The following is a 20,181-nucleotide window of genomic DNA, read 5'->3' as shown; positions in this document are numbered from 1 at the left end:
AAGGCCTAGAGACTCCATCCTTGGCAGCTAGGTAGAACAGGTGTGAAATGACTCAGCCAAATAAAATTACACTTCTTGGCCTCAAGGTGGCGCTATAGCACAGCCAAACGCGTTTAGGTCCATATCTCCTAAACCCTGGGGTGTAGAAACAAAATTCTTTTTTTCCATGATTCGCTGATCCTTGTTGTATCAAAACGGGTTAATCAAATTTTTGCTCCGCCCACTAGAAATTAGTGATAAAGAGCATAATTTGCTAAATCTACTTTTGCGAACTAGTCCGGGGATTTTAGTCCATTTCCCTTAAGCATGGTGCCAAAATGTTCACAGGAGGTTGCAGGTCAATAATTATCCAAAAAATGTTAGAATTTCGATTCAAGATGGCCGCCATATGCAAATGACCCTCTTCGGCTTTTTGAATGTTTTACTTAAAAATTCATAACAATTTCATACTCTACTCAAATGTGTTAAAATTTCATATTTGACTTCCTGACATAATTTTGAGGTAGCCTGTCAAAGGAGGAACCAATATACCTATAGGGGGCGCTGTAAATGCTACAAGTTTATATCTCAGCATCCGTAAAGCAGATCGGACCGTCCTTTGGCATGCTGCTTCTGATGGAAAGGCTATAAGTGGAAATTTAAGGACAACACGATTCGGGCAAAATTGTGATCGTCATCGGCCAATTAGAATTCAGCAGCTGTTTGAGTACCTTAACAAGGTCCAATCATCATGAAAATTGATTGGTACATCCCAGGGGACACTTCCTAAGTGCATAAAAATTGTCGTAACGATAGCCACTAGGGGGCGCTATATCAACAAAATATGATATATCTCACCGAAAATTAAGCACATTGACACTCAGTTTGCTTCATTGTATACTCTGTAGACGGCCTGACATCTTTGTAATTGCAAGTGTTGTCAGAAAATGCATCGTTTTTTCACAATAGCCAGTTGTTCAAAATTGAACTTTTGTGAACTAGTCCGTGAAATTTGGCTCTATTCCAAAACAATTGACTTTGTTGGGATCTGCAGATTCTGTAGGTAAATAATTATCCAAAAAAGTACAACATTTGGACAAACTGTTGAAACAATAAATCAATTAGTGGAAGCGTGCTGAGTTTTTACATTCTTTCAGCTGTAACCCAAACAAATGAAGCCCAATCAAGACCACAATTTACACACACATGTAGAGTCTTACCCTGAAGGAGCCTGTACAATATGACAGAAATCCATCAAAAGGGAGAGCTACAATTAGACAATTACATATTATGTGCAGTTTCTGTGTTCATGCTGGATTTCTGTAATTGGGAGGGGCCTGTAAGCCACATAGTGATGAATGTTCCGCATTTTATTATCAATAATTAAAGTTCAGGTCCTTAGGATTCCTCTGATACCATATATGTCCATGTGAGTGAAATATTCAAAGTGCAGTAGGTTAAAAAGTCTAAATGTGAATGACTTTTAGCAGCCCTTGAGGACAATAGGAAATACTTTCACCAGCAGGTGGCACTCTAAGACCATATATTGCTTTTTTCATGTACATTATTGAGATCCTATTTATCTGCACAAGTGAAAAGTCATAACATATGAACAAAAATATTTATCATAATTGAAAACAGTGCTCATCAGTCATACCATGTCTTTTGCTATACATTACAACAACATCTATAACAATACCTTACACCCAATTTTCACTTGTTTGGCCAAACAGGCCCATGCTTCCTAAGGCCTCATTGTTGGCTCATAGTGCCATTTTTGCCATTGGGCCCATTCGTGTTAGGACCATGCCATTGCCGCTTGCGGCTTTATTTTATTATTAGTTTTATTTGGTAAACATTCATAGATTTTTTGTGCATTTGTCCCCTTGTACTTGTTTTAAGGGCCAAACAGGTTGAGGGGGGCATTTTTGTTATCCTTTGCTGCTTGGTATTTTGGACCCAGGAGTACATTAAATTAAATGTAATCAGCATTTGCAATCAGAAAGTAGTTTATTAACCTTAAGGTGGTCAACACACAATAGCACGAAGCACTATGTGAATGAGGACAAAGAATATGTTTTCACAGAGAGTTTATATAGGTAGTTTATACATCATAAGCATAGGATAATCACTCTAAATTTCTGCAAGCTGGAAATGGAAAATCTTTCCTTGTGGATTTGAGTATTTTGCATTTGATAGAATGCAAAATAGACATTTGATGTATTTGGTTTGCATTTTTTAAAATTATGACAGTGTTACAAATTTATATCATGATAATTATCAAGATTGATCAATATAGAAAAAATGTTGTGATAAAATATTTGGCCATATCACTCAGCTCTACCCTCTCAGTGTCTCCTCTTGTGATTGTTGTTCTCAGGTGTTTTGTATTGTCCTCTATGTTATAAGCCCTGTCTTTAGTCTAAGTGTTGTCGACCATTTGCATTCCAAGTATCCCTCTATGTCTTGGTATCCCTGTTTCTTTGTATCTCTGTGTCTAGGTCACTAAGTATCTCTGAGTATCTCTGTCTAGGTCTCTAAGTATGTCAGTTTAGCATTAACTCTGTGGTTAGGTTTAGCATTAGCTCTGTGATTAGGTTTAGCCTTAGCTTTCTGTGATTAGTTTTCTGGGTCTTTCTGTGTAGGTCTGTTCAGGTCAGTGAGTAGTGTTTCTGTCTGTTGATTACTTGTTTTCTAGTTGTAGTATTCATTCTTTGTTTCCTGTATGTGCTTTTCATTATAGTAATTTCATTATCCTCCCTGCATTTACCTCTGCCTCCCCGAGTGCATACCGTGACATCTCCCTTCTCATGTTCTAGAAGGATTACATGTTACAATATAACACTGGCACTTCACGTGACAATTAAAGTTACATCAAACATGACCAAAAACCTACAGGAGAGCCTAAATAAACTTCCAAGAACAACTGCAACCACATGGAATGAAAGCATTACTCGTTTTGTTACTCCTTCTCTATTGCTCCACAAAACTGACAGAACTGATCCAGGGCTTGTAAACTTGGTTTGGCCAAACAAGTGAACACATCTGAGATTAGTTTATAGAACAGAAATATAATTCCCGGACACTGGCATTCATGCAGGAACAAGCGCTTCATTGAGCCACCAAATCCACTATCCAGAGCGCTGAAGTACCAGCCAGCCCAGATTGAGAACTGCCGGCATACCCAAAAAGGCTTGAGACCTCCAACCAGGAGCCACTCCTTCTCAGGGCCAGGCCTCAGGGTCGGCACCGCCAGGATCCCAACCTCAGACCAGAACTTCATCTGGAGTGAACTGCTGTGAAAAGCTCATTCTTCTGTGGTCCTATAGTATCTCATATATGCTCTCAGGGTGAATGCCAAGTCTGATTTAACTTTACTGACTACATACCTCATTTAGTTACCAGTTATAATTATTTTTTTAATAATCGCAGTTAACACACTATACGTATTAATTTCCTTTCAACACACATTATTGAAGGTCATAAAAGGGGTGGTTCATCATAATTTTAATAATTAGTCCTATATTGTGAAAGCTATTGATATCCAAATAAATACTTTTTCTATATTATACAAGATTTCTGTGTTTGTGTCTTGAACTTGGTAAGTGTAAACCCAGGTCCAAGAGCTCACCTTTTAACCTAGGGAAATTGTATATTCATACTTGAATGAAGTTATATGCTTTCCCCAACCAGTGGATTAATTAATAATTAATTAATGACTAATTAATTAGCTCACTCTGCTACACAAATGAAAAATTCCAATCTGGATTCATAGCACTGAGATAGCTCTAGTCAAGTTAATAAATGATCTTCTTCTTGCCTCTGATCAAGGCCACATATCTCTGTTGGTGCTACTTGACCTTAGAGCAGCTTTCTATATGATAGACCACAATATTCTCCTAGAAAGTTTAGAAAACATGGTTGGAATCACAGGGACACTGTCAAGAATCACGGATGGCGGACTGATGGAGGGGGACACACATGCTAAAACACAGTTACTTTTATTTACAACACAGACACTTCGATAAAAAGACAACAAACAGAGAGCTAAACATGAAAGAGCTAAACAGATACCTGGACAAGGAGAACTAAACAGACAACCTAGACAGAAAGCTAAAGCAGACTAAACTCAAAACACAGATGAACAGAGTAAACTTGGACACAGTGCTAAACAGAAAAAAGACACAGGCAAGACAGACAGACCAAACCAATGACAGAGGAAACGAAACAAGAACCAGCAGAGCAAACTAATCCTAAACATGAAGAGCTATAGCAAACAGGACAGACAGACTAGAGGGCTAAGCAACATGACATGGGAAATGAAATGAGAAACATGACTAGGAAGTAACACGGCAACATGGAACGATGGAGACAGAGAGACCGGACAAAGAAACAATGGAAACAAAACAAATGACAGACAAAAGGAAGACAAGACACACCTGGAACAGATAACGAGGGGGAGGAAGAAAGGCGGGACATTGGCAGAGACATGGACAATAACAAACAGAACCATGTGCTAAGAGAGCACATGGCGGGGAAAACAGACACGACAGGACGGGGGCGTGACAGACACCCCTACTGTCTTACTTAATGCAGCATTATAAATTTGCAAAGGTAAATGATCTATATTTTAAAGTAAGATGTGGAATTCCGCAAGGTTCTATTTTAGGACCATTACTATTTACATTATACATTACCGTTAGTCACAGTTATAAGAAACCATGACATTAACTTTCAGTGTTACGTAGACAACACGCAATTGTACATATCAATCAAGCCTGATGACAAACACAGATTAAAGAAAATACAGGACTGTGTAAAAAACGTGAAAATCTAGATGTTGCATAACTTCCTCCTGCTAAACAGTAATAAAATAGAGGTTCTGCTTCTAGGTCCAAAAGTGGCCAGAAATGAATTATCAGATTTAATTTTAAATCTCAGGGCGGCACGGTGGCGCAGCAGGTAGTGTCGCAGTCACATAGCTCCAGGGACCTGGAGGTTGTGGGTTTGATTCCCACTCTGGGTAACTGTCTGTGAGGAGTTGGTGTGTTCTCCCCGTGTCCGCGTGGGTTTCCTCCAGGTGCTCCCGTTTCCTCCCACAGTCCAAAAACATACGTTGGTAGGTGGATTGGCGACTCAAAAGTGTCCGTAGGCATGAGTGAATGTGTTGCCCTGTGAAGGACTGGCGCCCCCTCCAGGGTGTATTCCCGCCTTGCGCCCAATGATTCCAGGTAGGCTCTGGACCCACTGCAACCCTGAACTGGATAAGCGATTACAGATAAGGAATGAATGAATTTTAAATCTTCCTGACTTTCCAGTTAAATCCGGTTCAGCAGCAAAAAAAAAATCTTGTCATCATAATTGACCCGGATTTATCATTTGATCAATCCATAGGCAGCATCACAAGGACAGCTTTTTGACATGTTCGCAACATTGCCAAGATTAGAAATGCCTTATCCCTGGGTGACACAAACATTAGTGCATGCCTTTATTACTTCAAGGCTTGACTATTGTAATGCAATACTGTCAGGATGCCCTACCAGAAATTTAAGTAAACCTCAACTAGTTCAAAATGCTGCAGACAGGGTCTTCACTAAAATTAGATAATTTGAACATATTAGACAAGTTCTGTCATCACTTCATTGGCTGCCTGTTAAATTCCGTATTGATTACAAAATTCTTTTAACATATAATGCCCTACATGGGCTCGCTCCTGAATACCTTGAAGATATTATTTCCTATTATGAGCCTCCACTATTACTCAGATCACAGAGTACTTTTTAATTTTAATAGTTCACAAAATTCAGAAGGCCCTAGCTGGGGGAAGAGCTTTTAATTATAAATCTCATCAACTCTGGAATGATCTTCCAGAAAATGTCCGGCACGCAGACACAATCACAATCTTAAAATCTAGGTTAAAAATTAATTTTCTTTTAGTTTAGCTTTTGGTAGTTAATGCTCCCCATAGATAAAGGCGGCAGATCCAAGGGGACCATGGACACAGGCAATTACAGTAAACTGAGACGCTGGTGCTCTTGTCCCACCGCTTCACACTATCACTTGGGTGTGTTGACGGTGAAGCTGAGGGATGCCAGTGTTTCAGGATGCTCCTGCATCTGTGTCTCCTTCTGGTTCTCTCTTTTTAGTTAAAGCTGTCATAGTCAGATCTGCGGGTGTCATTAGCCACACTCTGGAAATATTCAGATTCTCTGCTTTACATACACCCAAACAGAACAAAACTAACTCCATACCTCTACCTTTTTCCGAGTAAATGACCGCTGACCTGTCCATTTGGACATTGATGATGGATGACTGATTGTCGAGCTCCTGCTCCACACTTCAGACTAGCTGGCCATGCCCCAGCCACCACTGCTTGCCTTGATGCTGCCTACCCTACATTGAAGTTTTCATGGACTCCTAACTAATATTACCAGGAGACTGACCAGAGGAGTATAGGTCCCCCCCCTTGTGAACTTTGGTTTCTCCTAAGGTTTCTTCCTCAGCTCAGAGGGAGTTTTTCTTTGACATTGGCATGCTCTCCTGGGGGATTTTTACATTTTTACATGTTAAGACTTTACTGGAATTCTGTGAAGCTGCTTTGTGACAACATCAGCTGTAAAAAAGCGCTATACAAATAAACTTGATTTGATAATACCACTACATCATGCTCCTTTACCTCATCTGTGTCCAAAGAAATTACACTACACTTTTTAGAGGAGACTTTCTTTTAACAGAATGGGACTAACTGAATTTGTGCTGATCTCATTTTCCTGCTCAAAATACAGTTTAAGAGATATACGTGACATATTTGGGTACGTTTTTTTGTATTAGGAGCAACTAAATAATTCGCTTCTGACTTATGCTGAAGGACTCGATGAGAGCCATTTGATTTGGCCTGAAAGGGAGATTTAATCAAATGCAAAAGAACAATAACTTGATCCCCCAGGCTAAAACAATGGTTTTCAGCACAAAAATCAAACAGCCATGTCATTTCTCCTTGGGAAAGCTGAAAATTTGCCCTGGCCAACTTACCACTTTTATAAAGCCACTGCCTAAACCCATTTACATAATCTGAATAATTTGCTGGGGGCTCAGTTACTCCCCAGCATCCTTTTAATACTGCAAAAGGACTCCTCATTTTATGGGCAAAAAAAAAAAAGGTCACATTAGGTTTACATTAAACCCCGTACCCTCCTGTGTCACCTCCCTAGCAGCAAGCAATAGCCAAGGTCTTCCTCCCTCTGTTTGACCAGTTCCACACAATAAGCTATTTGTAATGATTTTACATTAAGTCTGGTGAAAGAGTTCCAATGCAACCTGACTCTTGTGCAACTGAAGCAGAACCTCTGACAAAAATATGGAGGTAAATTTTGAACCCTTGTCCAACTGATTAACTAGTGAAAGACCAAAAACTTAAATTGAGACAAATCCTTCGTAACTGATCTTAGCAATTATAAAACAGAGAGGATATGCAGAAGTGTAGGGGGTTGACTGACACATTATAATTAATAAATATACATTACTGATATAAGAATGAGAAAGGGGATCTTCACAATAATTAAATGGTTTTTCCAAACTAGAATAGGCTAAAGTGGACTGGCTTTACATCTGATTAGTTCATCCTGTTAACTGGCAAGTGTGAAAAGTTCTTATATATCCGGGGCAAATAAAAATAGCACACAAACACAATCATATATTTTTTGTATACTCATGGCTTGATCAAGCATGATCATGAGCAAATTTCATTACCATTATGCAACATATTGAACTACTACTTCTCCCACAAATTCATATTGGGGCAACTATTTCCGTATCAGAACGTCATTATTATCATTATCAATTTATAAAATAGCTCTGGGCCACATTCCTAGTATCAACACCCACAAAAACCTGCTGAAACAGTGATCTTAATAATGAATGAGACTTCTGTTCCCTCACCAACTCACTACAAGGAATGTACAAGGGCAAATTTGCCCACAGAACCACAGCTCCTGTAGGCACAAAATCATCATCCATAAACCCATGGAAGCACAATTGACTGCACGTGTCACAGCACAAGCCAAAAACACCCCAGGAAACTGTAGAGTCATCAGGCACTCTCTTAAAAAGAGTGGACATTGTCAAAGATGCAGAGGCCTGTCACACCAAGCACACCCCAGCCAAATCATTACACAAAATCACCAAAATCCCATCAACTGTGAGAGCAGAACAAACCCTTAACTCTACCTCCCCCTAAGATTAGAAAAAAGACCAGCTCTATGCAAAGGCACAGAAAAAGGAAGCAGTAATGGTGGGAAATTATGGCAAAGATCTGGAGTAACTACAATTAAGAAGAACAATATATGGCACTGCTGCTAAAGCAGCAGGTTCAATATAACAATTAGTTTCACCAGAGCTTCCCATTTTCCAGGACAATCAAATTTCAAGTGACCCCATACAAAAGTGTAATTACTAACATGACTTGGATCAAGTTTTTCCTGCACAAACGCACTAGGATCTGAAGCACACATACCCATACCACTACTATGTTTAGCTGAACAAGGGGAAAATTTCCTGGTGGCTCATATTCTGTTCAAATGTGTTTGTGGCTGTGTATTATGAATGCGGGCATATTCATCTGCACAACTTTTGTGACTGGGTCAGGAAGAGTGTTCTTAAATTAACTGTTGGGCAACTGTGCCACCCCATAGATCAGCATTGTTAAAAGATGAACATTTGTCCAAATACTCCCTGGTATCCTTGTTACATTTTTCTCTATATGGAATCACCTCACATTGCTTATGCTTCTCTGGTTTAAGTGCTTCATGGTTGCAAAAAATATTGTTGTTGTACTTTTAGAACATTGTTCTAAAATGTTACATTTGTGATGTCAATTGACAGGCAATAATTAAACATTAATAACATAGACCAAAAAGCTTCATTATATGTTTATATAAAAGAATATTCTCACCAGGTTTGGAGATCCTGAACTCAGCAGTTTCACAAAGTTCTCAGGAGGTAAATCCTTAGTTTCCATATTGTTAAGCATCAGGAGTTTATCTTTTTTTCTGTCAAAGGGAAAAATATCGATTCAAGAGCTGATTTGTGTATTAAAAACGATGATTTATAAGGCACGTGGCTGACAAATGCATAGATAGAATTGTGAAGGATAGATATGCAGATACTCATACAAGAAAGGTAGAATTGTGAGGGATAGATAAATATATACACAATACAGAGATATACACAAATATGGAGACATATACAGAGAAGTACAGAAAGATAGAAAGATACACAGAAATATGCATAGATAAAAGATAGATAAAACCTTATTTAAAATGTCAACATTCAGTACAGTTAATAATGAAATTTAATTAATTGCTATAATTAAGGTAATTAATGACAGTCACTTAAATAGGCTGGAAAGGTATCCCTTCTATTACTTCTTGACCTCAGTGCTGCCTTTGATACCATTGACCATAGGAAAAGTCCTACAATGGTTTGTTGCATACCTGCAAGGCAGGAACTACTTTGTTGAAATAGAAAATAATATTTTGGAGAACATGCCAGTGACCTGTGGTGTCCCCCAGGGTTCTTTTCTTGGTCCACTTTTATTTAATTTATACCTCCTTCCTCTTGGCCAGATTCTACAGCCCTATGGGCTGTCCTACCACAGCTATGCAGATGATACTCAGATTTACATGGCCCTGTCCCCAAATGACTCTGGTCCAGTTGATTCATAATGCATGTGCCTTGAACACATTACTAACTGGATGGGACACAACATTCTGCAGTTGAATAAAAATAAAACAGAGATTATTGTATTTGGGGACAGCAATGAGAGACACAGATTGGCTGCGTATCAGTATTCGAGAGCCCTCAAATCTAAAGAAGTGGAGAAATATATCCATGCTTTTATTTCTAGCAGGATTTTATTACTGTAAAGGTCTCTTAACTGGGCTTTCAAAAAAGACCATTAAACAGCTTCTGCTGATTCAAAATGCAGCTGCCAGAGTTCTCACTAGGCACAAAAGAGTTCACATCCTTACATTGGATACCAGTCTGTTACAGAATTGTAAAGGGATGGCTATCTATGGGGAAGACTCTGTGATAGTAGTCCTGGTTAGGTTTACAAGAGGAAAGTGTGATGTGGCAGCTCACCCAGGGGTGGATTAAAACAGGGCAAGCCACCAACAGAGCACTAGAGAAATAGGCCTCAAGTGCAGAGACACACAAACAACCCCTCTGGAAGTTAGGAACACCGAAACAAAATGAAAAACTGATCAGCTCAGAATTGAGCAAAAGAAAACAAAGGCAAGAGAGCTTCCCAAAACAAAAGGGAGGGACAAGATGAGACAAAAGAAATTAATGATAGAACACAACGTATTTCTAATTATTTATGTATACTAAAAAAGGGTAAAGAAAAGAAAATATTGAATCCCAAGAGAAAAACCAGAGGGAAAGATCTGGTGGAGAAGAAGAAAGAGAGACCCAGGAGAAATCTCAAGAGCCTTTACCAAATTACCAGTCAGACTTGCACAGCACTCTGAAAAGAGAAACCCAAGACTGAGCACTGAGGTGTGTGTTGGCTTCCCTTAAGTAGGAGTAGCCCAGGTGGAACCAATTGCCCCAAATTAAGAGTGCCTCTGTCTCCCTCTAGTGACTGGGGGTGGCTTAGCAGGCAGCCTCACCCCAGCCCCAGGCAGACCTCTTACAGAAAGACTCAAGTGCAGATATGAATACTTTGCACACGGTGGGAATCAAACTCGGGTCGTTTGGGTGCAAAAGCAGTGAGAGTAGTGGTGCATGTGACAGTAAGTTTTAAAGGCTTGTGAGTTGATTTAACTCAAGGTGTAGAACATTCAAAAAGGAACTACAAAGATTCCTTTTGGAGGAAAATATCAAATTACCAGCATGGTCTGGTTCAGAACAAACTCAAGACCCCACACTGAGAAAGCAGCGCAGAGGTCTTATGAAGTGTCAGCGCCACCTGTTCTCACTTGGGCTGATTACTACGCGTCCTCTGGATGTGGGACGACCACTGTGCAGGCGGTCCCTTACAAGAATAGACTTTAAGATGTTATTACTGATCTATAAATGTCTAAATGGTGAAGGAGCAGCATATTTATCAGATCTGCTGCAGAGATATGAGCCGAGCAGAGCTCTCAGATCTTTAGGAAATAGTAAGTTAGTCCTGCCTCAGATGAAAACTGAACATAGAAAAGCAGCGTTTAGCTACTATGACACTCTTAAATGGAACAAGCTGACTGAGAACATTAGAAGAGCACCGACTTAGACACTTTTAAATCAAGACTTAAAACATTCCTATTTGAGCAGGCTTAAAGATAAGTTTAAAATACTCTTTTTATTCTGCAACGACATTTTAGTTATTTTCTTTTATTGTACCATTTTAAATTGTTTTAATAATTTTTATTATGTTTTCTTTCACTCTTATTATGTATTTCCTTTTGTTGTACTATTTTAATAGTTTTAATGGAATTTTATTATTTTTATTCTTGCTTTTAATTTAACAGTTTTTTCTATAAAGCACTTTGAATTGCTCTTGTATGAAAGGTGCTCTATAAATAAACTTGCCTTGCCTATCAAAATTTTTATCCATTCATCTGTCTCTCAAACTATATATCCATTTATCTCTCTATCAAACTATACATTCCTCACACAGTCTACATACCTATCCATCTCTAAAATTATTTATTCATCCATCTATCTCTTAAACCATTTTTGCATTTATATATATATATATATATATATATCTCAAACTATTCATCAATCTATCTATTCCTCAGAATATCTGTCTCTATCTATCTATCTATCTATCTATCTATCTATCTATCTATCTAGTTTTAAGAAAAGTCTTAAGAAAATAAGATTGTATGATTTTAAAATAATTGTTTCATGCAATATAATGCAAATTAAGTATTTGATCACCTACCAACCAGCTAGAATTCTGGCTCTCACAGACCTGGTAGTTTTTCTTTAAGAAGCCTCCTATTCTGCACTAATTACCTGTATTAACTGCACCTGTTTAAACTTGTTACCTGTACAAAAGACACCTGTCCACACACTCAATCAATCACACTGCAAACTCTCCACCTTGCCTAAGATCAAAGAGCTGTAAAATGAGGTAAAGTGTCACCAGGGACAAAATTGTAGACCTGCACAAGTCTGGGATAGGCTACAGAACAATAGGCAAGCAGCTTGGTGAGAAGGCAATAACTGTTGGCGCAATTATTAGAAAATGGAAGAAACACAAGATGACTGTCAAACTTCCTTGGTCTGGGGCACCATGCAAGATCTCACCTCGTGGGGTAAGTATGATTGTAGATCAACCCAGAACTACATGGGAGGACCTGGTGAATGACCATGCTCCAGAGGTGGCATGGGAGAAGGTAATGTGGTCAGATGAGACCAAAATACAGTTTTTTGGTATCAACTCCACTTACCATGTTTGGAGGAAAGAAGAAGGATGTGTACAACCCCAAGAACACCGTCCCAACTGTGAAGCATGGGGGTGGAAACATCATATTTTGGGAGTGTTTTTCTGCAAAAGGGACAGGACGACTGCACTGTATTGAAGGGAGAATGGATGGGGTCATGTATCGCAAGATTTTGTCTATCAATCTCTTTCCCTCAGTAAAAGCATTGAAGATGCACTGTAAAAAATGTCTGTGAATTTTACGATGGAAAACTGTAAAACCATGACAGTAAATTACTGTAAACTCTAAAAAGATTGAAAACAGTTTCTGTAACAGTGAAATAGCATGCCTTGCTTCTCCATATTTTCTGTGATTTTCAGAGTTTCTTTGTTTTTTTTTCTGTCTTGGAGACTTTTTGATTTTGGGTTGCATTGGGGTGATTATTTTGTGCATTTGTGTGTGTGCATGTTTGTGTTTCTGTGCATGTTATGACGAGATATGTGTTGGTCAGGAAAGTTCATCAGTCTGTGTTCCGAGTGATGGGGTGTGGCACCTAGATACACAATTTCTACACATTTTTTTTGTCCTTTCAGCATTATCTCCTTTTAAGGGTTGAATATAGGATATGGTATGGCTATATATAAATGTGGCTATATCTCAGTCTACATTCTCTTATTTATCACACAATTTATATGTTAATTTTATGGCAAAACAATGTTTCTTTTCAATGTTTCTATTTGTTATTTTTATGTAAATGCTATGGCGTTTTTACCATGTATATCTGTTTTTTTACAGAAATGTACTGTAAACAAAACAGTCCTTAAATAGAAAATTTATAATTGCCAAAAACATGACCATATATTTTACGGTGAAATTTTGGCAACCACAGCTGCCAGTTTTTTACAGTAAATTTTACAGATGTTTTTTTTGTTTTTACAGTGTGGGTTGTGGCTGGGTCTTCCAGCATGAAAGACCCGAAACACACAGCTAGGACAACTGTCACAGTAAGAAGAATTTTAAAGTCCTGGAGTGGTCTAGCCAGTCTCCAGACTTGAACCCAATAGAAAATCTTTGAAGGGAGCTAAAATTCAGTTTTGACCAGCACCAGCCCCGAAACCTGAAAGATCTGGAGAAGATCTGTATAAAGGAGTCGTCCAAAATCCCCACTGCAGTGTGTGCAATCTTGGTCATGAACTACAGGAAATATCTGACCTCTGTAACTGCAAATAAAGTTTTCTGTACCAAATATTAAGTTCTGTTTTTCTATACTTATTAAATACTTATTTCATGCAGTAAAATGAAAATTAATTATTTAACAATCAATGTGACTTTGTGGATTTTTTTTTTATTCTATCTCTTACAGTTGAAGTGTCTCTATTATAAAAATTACAGATTTATTCATTTTTTTAGTTGTGGGGAATATAAATACATAAAAAAATTAATAATAACATTAATAGTAATAATCGGCAGAAAATTATTTTCGCCACTCTCTGTGTGTGTGTGTGTATGTGTATATATATATATATATATATATATATATATATATATATAAAGCTAAACAAGATGTCAGAAAAACATTTTTATTTATCAAAATAATGACCGATGCTGTAAGAGGTCTGCCTGGGGCTGGGGCGAGGCTGCTAAGCCACTCCCAGTCACTAGAGGGAGACAGAGACACTCTTCATTTGGGCAATTGGTTCCACTTGGGCTACTCCTACTTAAGGGAAGCCAACACACATCTCAGTGCTCAGTCTTGGGTTTCTCTTTTCAGAGTGCTGTGCAAGTCTGGCCGGTAATTTGGTAAAGGCTCTTGAGATTTCTCCTGGGTCTCTCTATCTTCTTCTTCTCCACCAGAGCTTTCCCTCTGGTTTTTCTCTTGGGATTCAATATTTTCTTTTCTTTACCATTTTTTGGTATAAATAAATAATTACAAATAAGTTGTGTTCTTTCTTTAATTTCTTTTGTCTCATCTTGTCCCTCCATTTTGTTTTGGGAAGCTCTCTTTCCTTTGTTTTCTTTTGCTCAATTTTGAGCTGACCAGTTTGACATCTTAAGTTTTCCTCTCGCATTTCATTTTGTCTCTGTATTCCTAACATCCAGAGGGGTTGTTGGTGTGTCTCTGCACTTGAGGCCTATTTCTCTAGTGCTCTGTTGATGGCTTGCCCTGTTTCAATCCACCCCTGGGTGAGCTGCCACATTACAGATCCACATGACAAATGACTTACAGATCTACAGTGTCTGTGATAAATTGCTTATAAGATCAGTGTAAAGGCTTTGGTTCTGTGCTCCCATTGTGGACTTTTGGGAGCCTTTTTGCTCTACTGTTGAGACGGGAGCATACCCTTTGCAATGTAGTAAACTACAACTTTAGTAATACCACGCTGCTTCATACTTTTATTTTCATAAGGCACAGTATTAGCTACATAACAAATTCACCAGTGTTAAATCAACACTATTACTGTTAACCTAACACTGAGTATGTTAAATTATTATACAAGCAGTGTTAATTTAACACTGGTGAAATTGCTGTGTTATCTATCTATCGTTACACTTATATAGCACCTTTCTAGATACCCAAGGACACTTTACAATCCACACTGCTCAGAACGCTCAGAATCAATCCACACACACTGGCGAGAAGCGGAAGCCAAACGCGCACAGCGTACTCGACCAGGAATGACCGTCCACCTGGAGGACTGCATCGGGCGCTAGGATTTCACCCAGGATAGAGTGCCAATCCATATCTGGGCACACACATTCACTCAAAAATGTGTAATGAAGCTTGAAATGCTGTCTGAATAGGTTTAATGGTACTGGGATGTGAATGCTTCAGAACAGTAGCAGCAGCACCTCAGAGTTTAACAGCTTCGTACAGAAGTTTGTGCTGCTGTTGTAAGTGGTGAAACAGGCTGGGAGTACCCCCACATTTTGATACTACCTCCTTTCGGCATTCCCTGCAGATAGCCATTTCTTTTCCTCATCTGACCAGTAAAATCCCAACCATTTCCATATAACTGAACTGCTGTTCTTCTTTCTATAGACTAACTCCTCTTCACTCTCGTGTTACTCGGCTCCATCATGAGTGAGAGAGAGAGAGAGAGAATGCGGGTGGGTGCGGGGCTGTGAGCAGAGCGAAGTGGATAAGTTGAGCAGAGAACAGAATGGCTCTTGTACAAGATTTAGACTTTTAAAAACTTCAAATATAGATATAAACAATATAGCCTCACTCCATATCCTGCTCTGTTCTATCTCAATATATTTTAATATATTGATATATCACCCAGCCCCATCTCAAACTATTAATATATAACAATATTTATCTACCTATTCCTCAAATTACCTGTCTATCTATCCCTCAAACTATTTATTCATTTATCTATCAAAATATTTAATTTTTTAGGAACCTGCAAGGAGCATTTTTACACAATTAAATAAACACTCTTAATTACATTTTAACCGGCTGAGCTCACTTTACAATAAAGCAGTAACTTTTTAAAAAAGTGGAATAAAGCCAATATTTGGACCCCACCCACTACTCCCAATGCTAATCAAAATAAATTTGCATATTATTCAGCATGAAAAAAAAATGAAATGTGAAAAATGAAAAGTTAAGGTGGGAAATGAAAAAGAAATCTGCAGTAGGTAGTGTGTCGGTGTTCTATTTTATCATTTCTTTTTCATTTTAAAAACATATTAAAAAATAAAAAACAGATGGTTACATGCGTTCTGCACATTGCAAACTGTGAGGCTGAGTTCAGTGCATGTCGCTGCTTGCACTCCACTTGGCTTCGAGTGTCATGACTTCGTCCTGCTCTCTCAGCACATGGCTGTTTGTTGTTGTCCATGTCTCCACCCTTGTTCCGTCTCCTCGTTATCTGTTTCAGGTGTGTCTCGTCTATTCATGTATTTAAGCTCCCTTGTGTCACTTCCGTGTATCGGTCATTCATTTTGTTTCATGTCGTTTCTTTCCTATTGAGTCAAGTCGTGTTTCCTAGTCATGTTGTTTTAGTTTCGTGTTGTTCCTTTCAATTCCAAGTCATGTTTCTTTCCTGTAAGTCTTGTTATTTCGCCTCCAATGTTTCCTTGTCATGATTCCCAGTCTGGTCTGTCTGTCTCAGTCGTTTCCTGTGTCATGTTAGTAAGTCTGTCTGTTGTGTTTTCTGTAGCCCTCTGTGTTAAGTGTCATATTTAGCTCTGTGTTTAGGTTCAGCTTTAGCTCTCTGTGTTTACTTGGCGTTCTAGGTCTTTGTGAAGCATCCCTGTCTAGGTCTCTGTTTAGTATCTTTGTCCAGGTCTTTAGTCTGTCTGTCACTTTCATGTTTGCTTTAGTTCTTCGTTTTACTCCTCACTTTACAATAAAGCAGTAACTTTTTAAAAAAGTGGAATAAAGCCAATATTTGGACCCCACCCACTACTCCCAATGCTAATCAAAATAAATTTGCATATTATTCAGCATGAAAAAAAAATGAAATGTGAAAAATGAAAAGTTAAGGTGGGAAATGAAAAAGAAATCTGCAGTAGGTAGCGTGTCGGTGTTCTATTTTATCATTTCTTTTTCATTTTAAAAACATATTAAAAAATAAAAAACAGATGGTTACATGCGTTCTGCACATTGCAAACTGTGAGGCTGAGTTCAGTGCATGTCGCTGCTTGCACTCCACTTGGCTTCGAGTGTCATGACTTCGTCCTGCTCTCTCAGCACATGGCTGTTTGTTGTTGTCCATGTCTCCACCCTTGTTCCGTCTCCTCGTTATCTGTTTCAGGTGTGTCTCGTCTATTCATGTATTTAAGCTCCCTTGTGTCACTTCCGTGTATCGGTCATTCATTTTGTTTCATGTCGTTTCTTTCCTATTGAGTCAAGTCGTGTTTCCTAGTCATGTTGTTTTAGTTTTGTGTTGTTCCTTTCAATTCCAAGTCATGTTTCTTTCCTGTAAGTCTTGTTATTTCACCTCCAATGTTTCCTTGTCATGATTCCCAGTCTGGTCTGTCTGTCTCAGTCGTTTCCTGTGTCATGTTAGTAAGTCTGTCTGTTGTGTTTTCTGTAGCCCTCTGTGTTAAGTGTCATATTTAGCTCTGTGTTTAGGTTCAGCTTTAGCTCTCTGTGTTTACTTGGCATTCTAGGTCTTTGTGAAGCATCCCTGTCTAGGTCTCTGTTTAGTATCTTTGTCCAGGTCTTTAGTCTGTCTGTCACTTTCATGTTTGCTTTAGTTCTTCGTTTTAGGTTTAGTTTGTCTAGTTCTTTTGTATTTAAGTTTAGTCTGCTTACCTCCCTGTGTCTGTCTGTTAACTCCGTGTGTTATCTTTCTGTTAAAGTTTTTGTTTTTTGTTATATTAAAGTATCTGTGTTTTAGCAAGTTCGTCCACCTCCGTCAGTCTGCCCTGCTAATCGTGACATCGAGTGGTGTTCAGGTCATCAGCGCGCAGGTTTAAAATAAATAAATAAATAAATACCTTCAAATTTATGACAACTGTATTTCTTGTTAAGTCAAAAGAAAGCTCTTGTTGTGGCCATACGCAGAAGGTGCAACAACAAGATAGATAAATAGCCACATGTTTTTGGTATAATTATACCTGAATATTCTTGCCGTTTTCTCATATGCAAAAACTGATATGTCAGTCTTTTATGTCTTTTATTCATATTAATTTTTTTTTGAGTCTATATATATTCATTTTGAACAGTACTGAGAGATGGAGCTTATATAACTAAACAAATAAAGCTGAAGAAATTACTTATAAACACAAGTTGTAAAATGTAATGAAAAAAGAAACTGTATATTTCTTGTGAGGAAAATTTAGGACATCCCTATATTTATTACTGTTTAAAATGTCTATATTTAGAATCAGATGCATCACATCTGCTGCAAATGATTAGACCATCATTAAAGAGGACATTGGAGGAGGCTGTCTTATTTAAACCTCAGACATTACTTTGATCTGCTCTTGGTTGCTGGTGAGTGAGTACTATCACATGCCGAGATGCATAGAAGCAAGAAGTCTCCATACTAAAATGTCATCATGGGACCAATCTGTCCCAAAAACTGAAGCTGACCATGAGCCAAAACATTCCAGTAAATTCAGAGGAATTGTAGTGGAGTATGGACCAAATATGAATATTGGACAATGAAGGAATAATGAGATGAAAGGTTTTGAATTAAACCTTTCTCACTCTGACCAGGACTTTCGTCTGGTCCCGAAGTCAACATTCCACAGGACTGTTTGAACAACAGGGTGCAAAGCCTCCACACACGCACGCACATAAGATCAAAGAACCCCCTCACGTAACATATGGCATCTGGATCCCCTAACCTCTTCAGGAACTCGAGATAACTTTTATGATGCTTTTAGAGAGACAGGAACTTCAAACAAAGAAGAGAGCTTTTACGGCCGCCTATGACAAAGTGGCGCCTCAATATCCCTTATCTTTCACGGGGATCAACAGATGTTCAAACCAAAGTGACCTCGAGTGAACTCCCGTGAATCACCAGCCGAAGCACGAATCAACAGCGACACCGACTGGACACTGGCGAAACTACGCCTCGCTCGGAGTCGCCGCAAGACAATAGCGAAAATAGTCAAACTCCGAGTTATTTGTGTATAAACAAATGTATTAATGTCACTTTTCTGTACCCTCAGATGAATGCCGATCTCCTAATGAAATGATGTATAATGCCGATTGTTTCCATTACAAAGATCAGTTTTGTCTCTGAATGAGAGAAAATGGATTAATGTTTTATTTTTCAGCGTATCATCACGAATTGGACTTGAACAATGTACTCAAGATGGGACCTTATGTAAATGTCTGATATTAATAGTCCAATGTACTCATTGTTATATGTTGATAACAGGTATAAGAATTTTGATACGAGAAACTCATATTCCTTATGTAGGAATCACAGATTCAAACACCCTCCTACTCTCTCTCTCCCTCGCGAGAGTCACGTGAGCCTGGATTTGTGTCCAATCAGAAAGAGGACGCCTCCCGTTAGAGCGTGACCGCGCCAGCCTTGAAAAGGCAGAGTAGCCCAAAGCAATTCAGTTCGAAGTTTGAAGAGTCGCGAGGACTCTACAAAAGTAACGGACCACTGAAAAAGAGAGGACGCCGAAGACAACAACCACGAGGAGATCCGAGAAACCTTGAACAACAAAAAACGCTGTCTCTTCCACGCCGACAACGAAACAAAGGAACCCTCTCAGAGACTTCAGAAAAGCTTACGAGAGACGTCTCGAAATTAGCTAAGAGTATGAAGTTTAACTAATAAGTCGAGTAATTTGAATATCTTTCTTTTCTTTTAATCTTGTTTATGTTTATTACCTACCTAAGTTTAATCTCACGACTAATCGAAGCAGGTGAACTTATTCGTGGCCAGAGTAAGGAAACACTGCCGAGGTACCATAGAGTCTTAGAATAAGTGAGTTTATTGAAGCGGTTTTTCAGTTCTGGAGCTGCAGCAACCAGCGAACTTTCGTCTCAAACGTCCATATTTTGGACTCTCCCACTCCGGACCGAAGGCCGAAGAGAGGATCCTGCCGCCTGCGTCATCACACTCCGGGTACGCCCGAGACAACTCAATCAACCAAGAAAGAACTCCAAGCTAACTCAGCCTGGACGCTTCTGCGGTAAGAACCGCGAGACTAAGTGAGACGCCTCCATTCCCAGGATTTCAAAGAGCCTCTGCATCCAAATGAGTGGTGAAAAACCGACGAAAAGTAAGCTAAACTTATGCACTTCCAGAGCTGAACACCGAATTAAGTTCTTGATAAATTCTGTATTAATTAAACCTTAGTT

At 38.7% G+C, this 20,181-nt stretch overlaps 1 protein-coding gene across 2 annotated transcripts in view; it reads right to left on the bottom strand.

Annotated features, from left to right (window-relative positions):
• LOC136677979 (uncharacterized) overlaps window positions 1–20,181 on the bottom strand; it is a 346,523-nt gene that overhangs the window by 288,403 nt on the left and 37,939 nt on the right. For both annotated transcript variants that reach the window (XM_066655712.1, XM_066655713.1), the window contains exon 3: window positions 8,930–9,026. In XM_066655712.1, the coding sequence (XP_066511809.1) occupies window positions 8,930–9,026 (97 nt within the window). The remainder of the gene's footprint in view (window positions 1–8,929; window positions 9,027–20,181) is intronic.

Source organism: Hoplias malabaricus, chromosome Y (assembly GCF_029633855.1).
Source record: "Hoplias malabaricus isolate fHopMal1 chromosome Y, fHopMal1.hap1, whole genome shotgun sequence".
NCBI lineage: Eukaryota > Metazoa > Chordata > Actinopteri > Characiformes > Erythrinidae > Hoplias > Hoplias malabaricus.
This window is presented reverse-complemented; position numbering and strand designations above follow the sequence as displayed.